Consider the following 17,233-nt stretch of genomic DNA (forward strand, 5'->3'; position numbering starts at 1 on the left):
ATTTCAAATCCTAAAAGATGATGCTGTTAAAGTGCTGCACTCAATGTGCCAGCAAATTTGGACAACTCAGCAGTGGCCACAGGACTGGAAAAGGTCAGTTTTCATTCCAATCCCAGAGAAAGGTGGTCCCAAAGGATTTTCAAACTACCGCACAGTTGTACTCATCTCACACACTAGCAGCTGCTGCTAAGTCGCTTCAGTTGTGTCCAACTCTGTGCGACCCCATAGACGGCAGCCCACCAGGCTCCGCTGTGTCTGGGATTCTCCAGGCAAGAACACTGGAGTGGGTTGCCATTTCCTTCTCCAGTGCATGCAAATGAAAAGTGAAAGTGAAGTCGCTCAGTCGTGTTCGACTCTTTGCGACCCCATGGACTGCAGCCTACCAGGCTCCTCCGTCCATGGAATTTTCCAGGCAAGAGGACTGGAGTGGGGTGCCATTGCCTTCTTCGCATGCTAGCAGAGTAATGCTCAAAATCCTTCAAGCCAGGCTTCAACAGTACGTGAACTGAGAACTTCCAGATGAACAAGCTGAATTTAGAAAAGGCAGAGAAACTAGAGATGAGATTGCCAACATCCATTTTGATCATAGAAAAAGCAGTGAATTCCAGAAAAATATCTGCTGCATTGACTATGCTAAAGCGTTTGACTGTGTGGATCACAAGAAACTGTGGAAAATTCTGAAAGAGATGGGAATACCAGACCACCTTACATGCCTCCTGAGAAACCTGCATGCAATTCAAGTAGCAGCAGTTAGAACTAGACGTGGAACAACGAACTTGTTCAAAATTGGGAAAGGAGTTCACCCTGCTTATTTTAAGTTATATGCAGAATACATCATGCGAAATGGTGGTCTTAATGAACCACAAGCTGGAATCAAGATTGCTGGGAGAAATATCAATAACCTCAGATATGCAGATGATACTGCTCTAATGGCAGAAAGCAAAGAGGAACTAAAGAGCCTCTTGATGAGGGTAAAAGAGGAGCGTGAAAAAGCTGGCTTAAAGCTCCACATTCAAAAAACCTAAGATCTGGGATGGGGAGGGAGATATATATACCTGTGGGTGATTCATGTTGATGTTTGGCAGAAACCAGCACAATTCTGTAAAGCAATTATCCTTCAATTTAAAAAATAAATAAAATTAAAAAGAAAAGAAAACAAAGATCATGGCATCTAGTCCCATCACTTCACTGCAAATAGAAGAGGAAAAAGTGGCAGCGGTGACAGATTTTATTTTCTTGGGCTCCAAAATCACTGTAGATGCTGACTGTAGCCATGAAATTAAGACTCTTGCTCCTTGGAAGAAATGCTATGACAAATCTAGACAGTGTATTAAGAAGTAGAGGCATCACTCTGCCAACAAAGGTCTGTACAGTCAAAGTTACGATTTTTCCGGTAGTCATGTACGGATGCGAGTTGGATCATGAAGAAGGCTGAGCCCCGAGAATTAATGCTTCAAATTGTGGTGGTGGAGAAGGACCCCCCCTTTTTTTTTTCTTTTCTTCTTTGGAGAAGACTTTTAAGAGTCCCTTGCACTGCAAGGAGATCACACCAGTCCTAAAGGAGATCAACCCCGAATATTCATTGTTAGGACTGATGCTAAAGCTCCAATCCTTTGGCCACCTGATGGGAAGAGCCGAGTCACATAAAGACCCTGATGCTGGGAAAGATTGAGGGCAGGAGAAGGGACAGAAGAGGATGAGATGGTTGGGTGGCATCGACGACTGAACGGACATGAGTTTGAGCAAACTCAGGGAGACGGTGAGGGACGGGGAAGCCTGGCGTGCCGTTGTCAGTCCGTGGAGTCGCAAAGAGTAACTCGGGGACAGTGAGGGATGGGGAAGCCTGGCGTGCCGTTGTCAGTCCGTGGAGTCGCAAAGAGTAACTCGGGGACAGTGAGGGATGGGGAAGCCTGGCGTGCCGTTGTCAGTCCGTGGGGTCGCAAAGAGTAACTCGGGGACGGTGAGGGACAGGGAAGCCTGGCGTGCCGTTGTCAGTCCATGGGGTCGCAAAGAGTAACTCGGGGACGGTGAGGGACAGGGAAGCCTGGCGTGCCGTTGTCAGTCCGTGGGGTCGCAAAGGGTAACTCGGGGACGGTGAGGGACAGGGAAGCCTGGCGTGCCGTTGTAAGTCCATGGGGTCACAAAGAGTAACTCAGGGAGACGGTGAGGGACAGGGAAGCCTGGCGTGCCGTTGTCAGTCCATGGGGTCGCAGGGTCAGACACAACTCAGCTACTGGAACAACTGCAGAGCCAGTGAATGGCTGAGCTGGAGTTTGAACTCAAACAGTGTGAGTCCGGAGTCTGTACTCTGAAAGTACAGATGAATGCCTTGAAAGGGAAGAAAACCCTGGGTGATCTGAGAGAGCTGGGAAGGGGGGCTGCTCGAAATCTCACAGTGAGGGAAACTTATCTCAAAACTTGGATGTGAAATTTGACCTGAAACCTGCCTGATAAGGAGTAAGGTGCTCAAAGTAGCTGAAGTAAATTTGTTCTGGGCAGAGAAGGGTCTAAAGGTTCTGAGGCAGGAAGGAGCTGGATGTATTTGCAGAAGAAGGGAGGCCAGTTTATCTGGGACAAGGAGGCAAAAAGATTGCTGGGCCCTAGTTGAAAAGGTCCCTGCTGGCTGGTATCAGCAGTTCAGATTTACTCAGGGACTGTGGGAAGTCACTGATAGGAATCAGGTAGGAGGAGGACCTGATTTGATTGTGCTTTTATGGAGAATGTGTTACAGGAGTTTGAGTCCAAGCAGGGAGGCTAGGCTAGGGGACGATTAAGAGTTCTGTTTTGGACATGGGTATGAAGGGCCTTGGAGAAGGCAATGGCACCCCACTCCAGTTCTCTTGCCTGGAGAATCCCAGAGACGGCGGAGCCTGGTGGGCTGCCGTCTATAGGGTCGCACAGAGTGGGACACGACTGAAGCAACTTAGCAGCAGCAGCAGCAGCATGAAGGGCCTTCCTAATGTTAATATCTTTTTTTGCTTATTTACCAAGATGTAACTGAAATATCTCAGTCCTTAAAGAAAATGATGATAAGCAGATTTAGCTTCACCCCTTTCTCCCACTCCCAAACAAAGCCCCTCCTCACTCCTGGCCTGGCTCTGGCTGTTGCTGGAGTGCCTGTTGCTCTCACCACCTGTGATGTCTCCTCTGGAGCCCTTCCTTAATGTTGCCACTGACCTCCCCACCCCCATCCTCCCAGTGCCCTGCCATGGCACTGTGTAAGTTATTTATGCAGCTCACTTACTGCCTGGTCCCCTCTGCTAGTGCATATGTTTCCTGAAGGCAGAAATCTTTGTTTTGTGCATTGAGTCTCCAAGCATCCAGATTGAAGCTAACACAGTGCCTGGCCTGTGTTAGCTTCATGGTAGGAGCAAAAAACTAAGATCATGCCATGTGGTCCCATCACTTCATGGCAAATAGTTGGGGAAAAAGTGGAAGCAGTGACAGATTTTATTTTCCTGGGCTCCAGAATCACTGAAGAAAGTGACTGCAGCCATGAAATTAAAACACACTTGGTCTGTGGGAAAAAAGATAGAAACTTAGACAGCATAGTAAAAAGCAAAGGCATCCATCACTCTGCAAACAAAGGTCTGTCTGGTCAAAGCTGTGGTTTTCCCAGTGGTCATGTATCAGTGTGAGAGCTGGGCAGTAAAGAAGGCTGAGTGCCAAAGAATTGATGCTTTCGAACTGTGGTTGGAGAAGACTCTTGAGAGTCCCTTGGACAGCAAGGAGATACAGTCAGTCCATCCTAAAGGAAATCAGCCCTGAATATTCATTGGAACGACTCATGCTGAAGCTGAAGCTCCAATACTTTGGCCACTTGATGCGAAGAGTCGACTTATTGGAAAAGACCCTGATGCTGGGAAAGATTGAGGGCAGGAGGAGAAGGGGACGACAGAGGATGAGATGGTTAGATAGCATCGCCAGCTCAGTGGACATGAGTTTGAGCCAACTCCAGAAGACAGTGAAGGACGGAGGAGCCTGGCGGCAGTCCGTGGGGAGCAGACACGGCTTAGGGACTAAACAACAACACAAGGAGCTCAGTAGGCGTTCCTTGAGGGTATCCTTCGGCTGCTCCTTCAACTGCATTCGAAAAGTTCTTTCTGGGATCTGTTGCTTCTGTGGCCCAAATGTGGACGGAGCCTTTGAGAGTTTGAAATCTCCCCTCTACCTCAGTAGTGTCATATTTGTTGAAATGGCACATTTTGATTAAATAAAGACTAATAAAATATATGCAGTTTGAGGCATAATTTTCCTTTGTTTCAATTGGTTTTCGCCATTTTTCCATATTATGAGAAAATGAAAATTAGGCCATTTCATTCAGTTTAAGACCTTCGTGATTTTCCCCTTCAGATATCATTTGGAATTTTTAAAGCCTTCAGAAGTATTTTGGATATTAGCATAGGAAATTCCTATGGTGGTAATAACAATGAGAAATTATACATACAAGAAAATATCTTTTGTTTTTGAAACCAGTTGTAGTTGTGATAGACGTCCAGAATTTTCAGTTATTTCTCACCAACAGTAAAAAGCAAGCAAGCAGGAAGGAATTTGGTGTTGTGGAATGTCCATAAAACCTGGCCAGGACACTTTGGGCCCAGCCTTGTCCAGTAATCATAGCCACCCTTTAATGTGTGTCCACTGGCAAGCACTGCTAAATACTGTCTAAGTAGCATTTCTGATTCTTACAGTACCCCTGAGGTTTCCGTGACGCATCCATTTATAGGTGATGAAACTGATGTTCAGAGAGAAGTGAAGCGACCTCAGAAGCTCAGGATGTGGCGGCAAGCAGTGCAGTGGACCTCTGGCTTGCCCTCAGCCTGACCTCAGACACACCGGGCTGCTGCTCTCTGCCCGTGACTCCCAGTGTGCCCAGGGCCGTCTGCTGCCTTCTCTGAGCCTCGGCTTCCGAGTTCTGAAATGAAGGAGTTAGATTAAAACTGCCACGGAGATCTTTATAGCATTGTGTCAGAAAGGCTCTCCGGGTCCTGAGGCCTGCTGTGCTGCCTGCAGCTCTTCAGGCTTCTCACACTGTTATCGAGCACCTCCTGTGCACCAGACAGCAGGTAAGATGCTTAGACTATGGACGGTTAGAAAACCTGGTGGGCTTTCGGAATGAATAAGATGACTGTATTTCCCTAATAGCTTCAGACCTCAAGACCAGTGTGGTAAGTACCCTGTTCTTCAGCAGCAAACCTTGCCTGTCATTCCCTAACATGGGAAGGGAGGTACTTCATATCCCTTGGATTCCCTATGGGATGAAATGCCCTGTTGTGCTTAGAGGCCAGGAACTCCATTGCTTTTGGTAAGTTGGAAATATGCAGTGGTTGCACAGTCGAGCCAGTACTGATTTAAAGAGACACTCAATCATAAATACTTCTGATGTGAACAGAATCATTTTGGAAGACTGACTATGAGGGGCTCATTAACCTAATACTTTCTTAACTCACTTGAAAGTTTGGTTAATATTTCTACCTTGGGATAAGACAGTCTCTTTAGAACCTACATTTTACCACCTGAAAGTCAGGATAGGGCCACCCTGCTAAAGTACTTAACAATATATATCAGTTCAGTTCAGTCGCTCAGTTGTGTCTGACTCTTTGCGATCCCACGGACTGCAGCACGCCAGGCTTCCCTGTCCATCACCAACTCCTGGAGTTTGCTCAAACTCCTGTCCATCGAGTCGGTGATGCCATCCAGCCATCTCATCCTCTGTCTTCTTTTCCTCCTGCCTTCAATCTTTCCCAGCATCAGGGTCTTTTCCAGTGAGTCAGTTCTTCACATCGGGTGGTCAAAGTATTGGAGTTTCAGCTTCAACATCAGTCCTTCCAATGAATATTCAGGACTGATTTCCTTTAGGATGGACTGGTTTGATCTCCTTGCAGTCCAGTGGACTCTCAAGAGTCTTCTCCAACACCACAGTTCAAAAGCGTCCATTCTTTGGCGCTCAATTTTCTTTATAGTCCAACTCTCACATCCATACATGACTACTGAAAAAACCATAGCCTTGACTAGATGGACCTTTGTTGGCAAAGTGATTTGTCAACTTTTTAATATACTGTCTAGTTTTGTCATAGCTTTTCTTCCAAAGAGCAAGTGTCTTTTAATTTCATGGCTGTAGTCACCATCGGCAGTGATTTTGAAGCCCCCTCAAAATAAAGTCTCCCACTGTTTGCATTGTTTCCCTGTCTGTTTGCCATGATGTGATGGGACCAGATGCCATGATCTTAGTTTTCTGAATGTTGAGCTTTAAGCCAGCTTTTTGAGTCTCTTTCACTTTCATCAAGAGGCTCTTTGGTTCCTCTTTGCTTTCTGCCATAAGGGCGGTGCCATCTGCGTATCTGAGGTTACTGATGTCTCTCCGGATGCCATGACCTGGTCATGGTTGTTCAGATGCGACACTGAAAGGTGAGCTGCCCAGGTCGGTAGGTGCCCAACAGACTATATATTAAACTATAAAACAAATGTTTGATGTCATTATCCTGCTGGAAGTACAAGATACTGTGTATACTGTTGATTTATACCTTCAGGGATGCTTAGGATTTTATTTATGTGCTTTATGGTGTTTTATTAAAAAATTTTTTCTTTTTATGAATTTAACTTTAAAACTAAATGTTTGTACAATAAAGACTCTACTGGCCTTCTCTGTCCTCCGTCTACCAGATCCCTCCATTCCTTAAAAGTACAAACCACCATCTTAAATTTCTAGTACATTTCTTCCTACATTTCTTTATGCAAATGCAAGCAAATATGAGTGTTTTTCTTATCCTTCCTCCCGCCCCAAGAGGTACTCTAGATACATTGTTCTCTGTGTCTTGCTTTTTTTGAAAATATGGAACACTTCACGAATTTGTGTGTCATCCTTGCACAGAGGCCATGCTAATCTTCTCTGTATCGTTCCAGTTTTAGTATCTGTGCTGCTGAAATGATCACTGTACCTTGCTTTTTTTTCACTTAATAGTATATCCTTATTTTTGTGAAATTGAGACCATCTAAGAATTTGTGTGCTTATAATTATTTCATAGCATAAAGAGTTTTCAGTCCCCATCAGCTGATATAAATATTAATACTTTTCAGAGAATAAACCTTTGGCAGATTTTTACCTGGACGAATTCTTGTGATTTTAAATACTTCCTGCCTAGCTCTAAAGTGGAAAACCTGACACCATTTTCAGAAGTCCCAGAATTGATAGAGCAGTTCCGATTCCAGCTTTTGTGTGCGCAGAATGTGTACATCTTAGCAGTCTCAACGGTTTGTGGTTCTCAGTTTATTAGTCTTGGCTGAGGAATGCCTTCAAAGCTTTCTTTTATTGTTTGTCTTCCACAGAACCAATTACTTCACAAATAGGAACATTTAGTTACTGACCGTTAAATTCTGAAAAAGCTGCTTGCTTGTGTTTGTGGTGTTTTAATCTTCCTTCCTTACAGCCCTGCCAAGCTTTCCTACCTTCCTCCTCCTTCCCAGAAAAATAAACAAAAATCTAACTCAAGCTCTTACATAGTAAGCTGCCCTCATGGAATGAAATTGAGAAAATGTTTTGTTTCAGTTAAACTGTAAATTTTGAAAGTCATTGCTACAGGAAAAATATAGTTAAGAAAATGAAAATAGTAAAGTAATTGAAGGACAGTTAACAGTATCATGAAGGAACTAAAATAGAGAAAGTGGTTGACGTGGTCAGAGGATAAAATTGAATTCTCCTTTTTTTCCTGCATGTGTTCTGGGCATGACCATCTCAGAATACATGCATCGGTATAGTAACTGTGGTGGAGTCCCTCCTATGGAGGGGTAGTTATTTGCTAATTTGTGAGACACCTGGGAGGTAGTGAAGGACAGGGAAGCCTGGCACGCTGCAGCCCATGGGGTCTCAAAGAGTCAGATGTGACTTAGCGACTTAACGACAGCAACACATAAAATTATTTCCCCTGGATTCCTCTCCTGAAATCTGAATTGTATTGTCTTTGTGAAGTTACTTCTTGAAAGCACTTAAGAGTATACTGGCTAATATTTTGCTCACGTGCTATCTGGAAGTAATGGATGTTAACTTCAAATAGCGTTTTTTTTGTTTGGGTGAATTTTGTGAGTTTAGTAATTTAGTGAATTTAGCAGAATTTTGTGAAATTAGTAATGGAAAATGATTTTATATTCCTTTCCACCATTCACCCACTTAGCAGATGTTTTTGAGGCGTATGTGCTCCTTGGTGGGGAAGGTAGTGCTGAGTTAGACTCCAGTGTGCTGCCTGCTCTTGGCCACTGTCCACCTCTTGACTTCCTTCCTGTGTGGCAGTTGTGGGTAAGCGTGGCATTTGGAACCGGTGGTCTTGGGTTCAGGTCCTGAGTGGCCGGTTACTTATCTTGAGGCCTCAGGACCTCGCAAGTCCGGAACTCGTGCAGGTTTGTTGGAGTGGAAGCGTGTCCTCTGCAGTGGCCTGTGGCACCGTCCTCATCCAGCTCATGCATTGGTCGCTCTTCTCATCCCTTGCACTTTCTAGTTGCATTTTCCTCAGCTGGATTTGGGGAATATTTGGTATGGAGTTTGTGAGTCATGGAGATGATGACTAGCCTCTATCCTATTTTATTGTTTTTTTCCCTTAGGTGCTTTCAGATACATTTTCTCATTTAACCATTAGGTTAAGAAGGTATTTTTACTTCATAGGCGAGGACTTCCTAAGTGTTGAAATTACACGGTGGAACAAGTGGGACTGACCACTGATACCTAGCCCAGGGGTCTGTCCTCTGCCCTCACTGACCATAGATGGAAGAATCCTCTCCTCAGCACAGAAAGGCTGTTTAGGAGAAGCAATAAGAATGCAATCTCTAAACGATAGTGTTAATTTAAGAGTCTTGCTTTTCCACCATGGCTGTGTAACCTTCAGCAAGTAATTGGAATCTCTGTAAGACACCAAAAAATTGATGAAATCCTACAGTAAAGGAAAACAGCAGCTATATAACTGTAAAAATGTTATATAAAGGGTGGAAGATTTAAGCTGGGAACCTGTTAAATCATTCATCCTAAAGGAGAGAAGAAGCAAGAGGGCCCATCCATATAGTTCCTCATTGGAAGGAGCATGAGAGTAGGCAGCTCGGCTAAGAAGCACTCAGTTCAGTTCAGTCGCTCAGTCGTGTCTGACTCTTTGCGACCCCATGAATTGCAGCACGCCAGGCCTCCCTGTCCATCACCAACTCCCGGAGTCTACCCAAACCCATGTCCATCGAGTCGGTGATGCCATCCAACCATCTCATCCTCTGTCGTCCCCTTCTCCTCCCGCCCCCAATCCTACCCAGCATTAGGGTCTTTTCCAATGAGTCAACCCTTCGCATGAGGTGCCCAAAGTATTGGAGTTTCAGCTTCAACATCAGACCTTCCAATGAACACCCAGGATTGATCTCTTTTAGGATGGATTGATTGGATCTCCTTGCAGGAAGCACTGCTTTGGTTCAATTTTACCTTTTGATTTTTTTCTAATTTGAGCTTGTGGGCATGTGAGGGTGAGAGGTAACGTGTGGTCGTGTTAAAAGCAGGTGCTCTGGCGCCAGGCAGCCTGAGTTAAGATCCTGGTAGCCCTGCTTTTTGTGCCTCTCAGTTTCCTTATCTGTAGGGAAAATGAGTTAGTACATGTAAAAAAGGAGTTTTAGATCAGGAATTACCACTTAGTAAGCAGAGCTTATCTTGAACTTTTGAGCAGTTCCGTCTCCAGGGGAACATCTGGAGACCCAGGAATAGAAGGGATCTGATCAGAGTACTTAAAGGCTTTCCGTGAGCCGCGGGGCCCCAGGCAAGGTACACAGCTTCCTGAAGCTGTGAAGAGGAATCTTAAACACAGGGTAGGTGTTTGTCCTTTGTGGGGAGTGGACCGGTAGTCACGTAGGCAGTGAGAGGTGTAACTCACTGTGGTGGTGCTCCGTCTTTCTTGGAAGGGCCTCCAGTGCTGGCCCCCTTTGTCAGCAGGTGTTAGAGCTTCCCCTTTCATTGCCCGGCTGAGCACCCCTTCCACCATGGAAGGTTTCTGAGAATTTGGAATGAATTTCTGATGGGGACTTCTTTGTGCCTTCTACTTTCCCACCCAGGCGCCGGACAGGGTGTGGGCTGTCTGTGCTGCACTGTTCACAGCGCTTTGCCTGGGCTCAGCCTTCAGTGTTAGTTCTGCCAGACTTGTTTAAAATCTTATCACTCTTTCCAACGAAGGCTTCACTTGTTTTTGTTCTGTTTTATGCTTTTTTCCTGGCTTTATTGAGGTATATTTCTCTGTAATATGTTTAAAGTATACAGCGTGATGATTTGATGTGTGTATGCATTGTGAAATGATTCCACGATCCAGGTATTTAACATGTACATCACCTCACTTAGCTGCCCACCCCCTCCCTTTTTTGTGGTGAGACCAGCTTCTGTTTAGTTGAGTGTGTCCTGTTTCATGCTGGGTGCAAACCTTACGGAGCCCTCCCAGAGATGGTCATTCACCAAGTGACTGCCTCCTGCCCCAAGCCAACCTGGAAGTATCACTTAACTCTAAAAGCAGCTCTCCTATGAAGCTTTCCTGGCAGCCCTCTCTCTCAGTGTCCTGGGGCTGCCGTAGACAGTCCCGCAGGCTGGGTGACCTGAACCAGGAGGTTATCGTCTCAGTTCTGGAGCCCAGACGTGCCCGGTCAGGGTGTCAGCAGGGCAGGTTCCTTCTGAGACGGTGAGGGGGCCTCTGTACGTGGCCTTCCACCTGTAGTCGTGTCTGTGTCCCGAGGTCCCGCCTGCATAAGGGTGCCAATCAGATTGAGGCGGGGGCTGGATGGGCTCCAGGCTGAGGGGCCAGATTCCTCCCCTGTGGACAGACATTCCAAAGTAGCGAGAGGGAGGAGAGCTGAGGTCTGTCCACAGAAGAGAGAGACCACATATCCCTCCTTCTCAGAGTCAGGGAGACTTCCCTGACTGCACATGCACGGAAAGGCTCCTTGGAGATCGAACAGGGAGGGGCCTCCCCTCTGTAGTAAGCGGTGTCAGCCTACCCACAGGCCTCTTCGCTCAAATCTGCCTTGACTGAAAGATGCTCCTGTGCGCGGGATAAACCAAGATAAACCACGTATGGACTCAGAACCAGGCCAAGCAAGATGATTGGCCAAAGGAACCCTGGAAGAAATGCCCCATAAAAGTGATTCAAGCTCTCATGAGGGGCTGACTGTCTCTATGAACCCGCCCGTGTGTCTGTCCATGCGCACTCTTTTTTTCTCCTGATAAACACTTTGCTTATCTCACTACTCTCTGTCTCTATGTGGAAATTCATTTCTACACAGCTGACGGGCCAGGACCTCATCACTGGCGGCTGGTCCCTGTGGTCTAGAGGTTAGGAGTCAGTGCTGTCACTGCCGTGGTCTAACGTCAGTCTGGACGTCAGTCTGGCTGGGGACCAAAACCCTGCTTCAGGCCGCTGCTGGCCGAGGCCACCGAGATCAGTATTGGATTCGGGACGCACCCTGTTCCAGTATGACAGGAATTAGTATTAGTACCTTAACTAATTCTGTCTGCAGTGACCTGTGTCCAGATAAGGTTACATTCTGAGGAGCTGGGAGTTAAGGCTTCACCATGAATTTAGGCATGGGATTTAACTTGTAACACCCTCTGCTTTTCTACCTCCCCTGACACTTTTGCCCTGCTGACACTTGAATAGATTTCTCATGGCATGAAGGGTATTTAGTTACATTTATTGTCTATAATCTCTGCTCATTTTGTAACTTTGTCTCTCTGGTGCCTTGCACTTAATGTGGAAAGCAGCTCTGATGGGATGTATGAAGCATTGGGAGTTAGTGGACGTGAAGGAGGAAACTGCAGAGATAGACACCTCTTTCCTTGTTTTCCTGTTGACAGTTCCAAAGGCTGTCTGCAGTTGCAGGTGAGCGGGCCACGGACACCAGCAGAGGCTGCCGTTATTATTACCACATGAGCATGTTTGATACCTCCAGGTTTATTTTCCTTGTCTTTATGCTTTCTGAGCTCGTTTTAAGAACAGTTAGAAACGGAAAAGACCCTCTGGGTCTTCTGGCATTCGATTTACCTAGAGAATTTTGTTAATGGCCACCTTCTTGTTTCAGCCTTTGCTTTGAGTATTCTGTTTTTAGGAATTCAAAAGTAAATCATGTGAATGGTTGGAATAGTTCTCAAAATGTCTATGCCAGAAGGGAGATGCCAAGAAATAATTCGGTCTACCCCCAGAGCTTTAGAATTAGCTCATTAGATGTTTAGAGAAGCAAAAGTGTGTTTGGTTTCTGATCTAAGGTTTAGTTACACGTTAGTGTGGGTGAATCATTCTAGAGCTGGAACACCTTTGCTAGGAAAGAATATTCCAGGGCACGCTTTCTGTTATTTCCTGAGTAAATAGCATTCTCGGCAGAGTGGTTAGATGGGATGTTACTAGAAGAGGAAAGTTAATCTTAAAATATCCTTTCATCTCAATATCAGTCATATCTGTCTGAAAGAGCATGCTGAAATGTGGTCATCTGAAGGCACTTTATTCTAAGAGCTTTTCAGACTCACACGGAATAGAACAGTATAGTGAACTCTGTTTATCCTTTATCTGGTCTCAGCAGTTATTAACTCATAGCCAGTCTTGTTTATTTTGTGTAATCCTTACTCTCCCTCGATCCCATGTGTGGTTTAGGCAAATTCCATATGTCATTATTCTGTCTGTAAACATTTCTGTATGTATCTAATATAACCATAATATTAGACCTAAAATTAACAGTAATTACTTAATGCTACCCAATTCCTGTTACTGTTCAAATTTCTAATTGTCTCGAATGTCATTTTTAGATTTTTATTTTACACTTTATTTGAAGCAAGATCTGGCAAAGGTCCTCCTGAGACCTTGTCAGGTTTTAAGTAGGGGGGTGAATAGCATGCTCTGATTTAGATTTTGAAACTCTGTCTGTCCTTACTGTGAGAGTTAGGTTGGTGGGGGCAATGTTAAAGAGATGGGCAACAGAGAAGCTGATTAGGAGGTTACTGTGTGTCCAGGAGGTGAATGCTAATTATCCAGGTGAGAAGTGGGTGAGTATGAAGTGTCCTGTGGGCAGGCCACGCTTGTCTCCGTGGTTCATCCAGACTTTTGGATTCTGTTGAGTGTGTATGTTTGTTTATTTAAAAGTATCATTCTCAGATTTCATTGATTGGGGTATCAACATTTTAAGATTGATGAAATCTTAAAATATTTACACAGGTTAAATTATAGCAACTTTATATATATAATATTGCAATAGGGGAACATTGTCCTTAGAGAAACATTAATCCCCACTTCTCTTGAATCAGTTTATTCAGCTTTAATACAGCTTATTTGCCATTGTATCATCTTGTCTACATGTGACTGCAGTGATAATACTGACAACTTTGTGTAGCAGAATGGGAAATTATAGTTTTTCACTTAAACATGTTATATAATCTCAGGTACGTTATGCTAAAGAATATTCATAGTTTCATAGTACTGTATTGAACAGATTACATTACAACCATTCATGTATTGGTGGACACTGATCTTTCTAAATTATTTAAAAATTATTCTAATGTTGCAGGAAGTTTTTTTCATCTGTATATTTTCATTTCTTTTTAAAAATTTTGGGTTAAGTAATTACTTCTTCATAGAGATTTTCCTAGAAAAATTTGCTGTCTTAACACACGCTTAAAAACTACATCAATGAAACTTGAAGCTATAATTGATAAAAAAACAAATACAGGTTTTGTACTTTAAAAGTGGAATTATGTTTATTCTTGTTTATTGGGCTCAGAATATGTATATTTTGACTTAAGTTTATAGACCTCCCTATTGAAAGAATGGAGCACATGCATATTTGGTCTTTAGTTTCTTATCTTATCCGATTCACATGGCAATTTGTAATAAATTGAGAGCAATCTCTGCCTTATCTTTAACATGTTGATTTTACAAAGATTCTTTTCTTTCAGTAAGCTCTGGGAACCAGGAAGCAGCTATAGTTGCCACTAAAATGTTCCCCTCTGTCTTACTTACTGATGAAAATGGTTTAAAATTGGGACTCATTTGGTAATAGAGAACTCTTAATACTGTGTAATCTTTTGTATTTTTTTCCCCGAAACATTCAAGTGGAACATTTTTATCATTGGCTCAGAATGGTCAGCTTCATTTATATCTAATGAAGAAATGTCAGACAACCATGAATAATATTTTGTTTTTTGGGTTCTTCTTATAGAACAAACTAGGTTAAACAGATGAAACAAACATTTTAAAGGATATGTTCAGAGAAGGATAAGTTTTGGGCCATTGGTTCCCTTATTATGTTTTATTGTCTTTTAGTCACTGTTTTTATACTTTGAAGTCCTCGAAATAGTGTTACTTTAAGTATGCTGTCATATCTTTAGATTTCAGAAAAGCAATATCAAAATTGACCTTTCTCTTTAAAAACAGATGTTTTCTTCAACTGTTTATTCTTTAAAGACTTACTATTCAAATTGTGGTCCAAGTCGGGCACGACTGAGCGACTAACACACACATTCAAATTGTGGTCCAAGCTCATTGGCGTTGGTGTCACCAGGGAGCTCGTGAGACGTGCAGGGTCGCAGGCTGTGTCTCATGCCATGAATTGGTATCCTGACATGATGCTCAGGCGATTCACATGCACATTAAAAAGCTGACAGTGCCAGCCCCCGATTTCCAAGGTTGGGTCCTCCTGTTCAAGGCATCTGGGCCCTCAGTTCCACCCCTTGCCGTCCCGTCAGGGACATTGTTTTCCCTCCCTGTGGTCATCATCATCAATTACAGTACAGCTTAGAGGTTAAAAACATGGGCTCTGCAGCCAGGAGTCCTGCATTAGAACCCCAGCCCTGCTTGCTTCCTAGCTGAGTGACCTGTAAAGTGAGGAGAACAATAGTATATTGACAGACAGGGGAGGCTAGAGGATCAAATACAAGTAAAGAACAGTGTCTAGCTTGCAGTTCTGGCTGCTTTCATTCTCCTTCCCCTTATCACGAACATTATTTTAGATAACTGTTGCAGCATAACAAACCGTTCCAGGACTTTGCAGCTTAAAATAACTGCTTTATTATTCATATTTCATGATTTTGTGGGTCAGGAATTTAGGCTCAACTGGGCAGTTCTGTTCATTGTGGCATCTACTGCGGTTGCCTGATGACTTTCAAGTTTTTGAAGTAAGTAAGTTGTATATTCTGGATGTAAATATTTTCTCGGACACATGATTTTTAAATTTCCCCCCATTTTATGGGTTGTCTTTTCACTTTATGTATCCTTTGAAGCACAAATACTTGTAATTTTTAGGAAGTCCAGTTTACCTTTTTCTCTTTCTTTGTTGCTCTTGTTTCGGTGTCATGTAAGACTGCCTAAGCCAGGGTCTCAGAGATTTATTCCCTTTCTTGTAAGAATTCTATCGTTTCTGCTGTCACATTTATATCTGTGTTCCATTTGGAATGAATTTTTCTATACACTGTAAGAAAAGGGCAGTGATCACTTTTTAGTTGCTGATTTAATCACCTCTTTTAAATTCCTGCTTTGCTTATTCTCTGTGGCTTGAGGAGCTGGTGCTCGCTCACTCTCCATTAAAACTGCCTGTGGGTTCTGAGATTATGGCCTTCTTTTTAATTTATGCAGACATTTTCACTTACACGCCTGCTTTATGCTGAAAACTGTTCTGGGTGCTGGTGCTGCTGCCTCTTCTCTCTTAATTGTGATTTATTTATTCTTGGGTGGGCTAGGTCTTCGCTGCTGCATGGGCTTTCTCTAGTGGTGGCTCGCGGGGGCTAGTCTCTCGTTGCGGAGCGTGGGCTCTAGGGCATACGGGCTTCAGTAGTTGCACTCTTCAGGCTCCAGAGCACAGGCTCAGCAGTTGTGGTGCACAGGCTTAGTTGTTCCATGGCATGTGGGATCTTCCTGGAACAGGGGTTGAACCAGCATCTCCTGCATTGGCAGGCAGATTCTGTACCGCTGAGCCAGTGGGTTATAGAAGCAGAATAGAAATAGAACTGTGTGATTAGTAAAGGTGCTGTTTAGAGATTTAGTAGTTCAAAGATGAATATTAAATTATACATTCGAACAGCATTTCAAATAAAAGATTGGGATAAAAAGAGTAAAGTAGGTAGCTGTATTAGCAAACTGTTAAATTTGAGCCACTTGGGCAACTTTTCAGGTTTCTCACCAACTCAAGGGCATGTTGACATTTTCAGAGCCTGCCTTTACTGTTGTTTGAACTGAGAAGGTGGTGTTGGTGAACATTTCCCATTTATGTGAATACAGATGTATAAGCAGCTTCCCTCTGACCTGTGTGGAGAATCCTTTGCAGAGTCACCACCAGTACTTTTTGGGGAAAATATCAGGAATCAAATGTCTCTGGAAATGAACTGTGCTGCTATTAGAAGATCTTGTCAGTTTGGGACAATGTGGTGACTTTATCTTGGGGTCAAAATGTTCATATCTAAAGAGTTTGTCAGAGGATGTAGTAGCTTTGTTAGGTTGTCCTCCTGTTGTCTGCTGAAGAACAGTGGTAAGGACAAAACTGCCCCTGGTTGGTGGAAGGGTGGGAGATGGTGGCCAGCCACGTGCTTGAGAAGTCACAAGGAAGCACCGCCCGACATGGCTGTGCCTGGAGGATCAGTTAGGGCATCCTCGTGCTGGAGACTGTTTGTCAGGCTGACGCGCTCATCGTGAAATGCTGCTGGGCACGTGTGCAGAAACAGCGCTCTCTTTTGTTTTGACTCTGTAGGAACCTAGGAGGACTGTGCGATGAACGGAGACGCTCGGGCTGCAGTGGTGACCTCACCACCCCCGACCACAGCCCCTCACAAGGAGAGGTACTTCGACAGAGTGGATGAGAACAATCCAGAATACTTGCGAGAGAGGAACATGGCACCAGACCTTCGCCAGGACTTCAACATGATGGAGCAAAAAAAGAGGGTGTCCATGATTCTGCAAAGTCCCGTAAGAGAAGCTTTTTCTCTGACCCTGGGTCCTCTGTCTGCTCTGTTGAGTGTGTTACAGTCCGTTTACCTTAACACAGGAATTAGTGTCCTGTGTATGTATGTGTATGGCTGTTGAAGAGTTAAGTTTAGTTCAAGTCATCAGACAAAACAGATGAAAAAGCTTCAATATCATAAAAGATAGGAGATGTTTATTTCTCCTTTTTATATTCTCTTTGCCTTTCCAAGAAGTCTGTATATATATATTGGGACCATTTAAAAATTACTCTTTCCTCCAAAACACCTAGCTTCGTGCTGGGCATT

At 44.0% G+C, this 17,233-nt stretch overlaps 1 protein-coding gene and 1 non-coding gene across 11 annotated transcripts in view; one reads left to right on the forward strand and one right to left on the reverse strand.

The window, feature by feature from the left end:
- Nucleotides 1–17,233, forward strand: part of ADD1 (adducin 1) — an 88,416-nt gene that overhangs the window by 30,372 nt on the left and 40,811 nt on the right. For 8 of the 10 annotated variants that reach the window (XM_081579921.1, XM_081579937.1, XM_081579931.1 and 5 more), the window contains exon 2: nucleotides 16,717–16,931. In XM_081579921.1, the coding sequence (XP_081436047.1) occupies nucleotides 16,737–16,931 (195 nt within the window). In that variant the 5' untranslated portion in view covers nucleotides 16,717–16,736. Of the gene's footprint in view, nucleotides 1–4,896; nucleotides 5,067–16,716; nucleotides 16,932–17,233 lie in introns of those variants that run through there. The other 2 variants (XM_081579957.1, XM_081579987.1) reach the window with 1 other exon arrangement.
- On the reverse strand, nucleotides 6,827–6,933 carry LOC145521586 (U6 spliceosomal RNA). Its single transcript, XR_014065515.1, has one exon. It is a non-coding gene; the product is annotated as a U6 spliceosomal RNA (small nuclear RNA).

This window comes from Giraffa tippelskirchi, chromosome 1 (genome assembly GCF_054371585.1).
Source record: "Giraffa tippelskirchi isolate mGirTip1 chromosome 1, T2T-mGirTip1v1.2.pri, whole genome shotgun sequence".
Classification (NCBI taxonomy): Eukaryota; Metazoa; Chordata; class Mammalia; order Artiodactyla; family Giraffidae; genus Giraffa; species Giraffa tippelskirchi.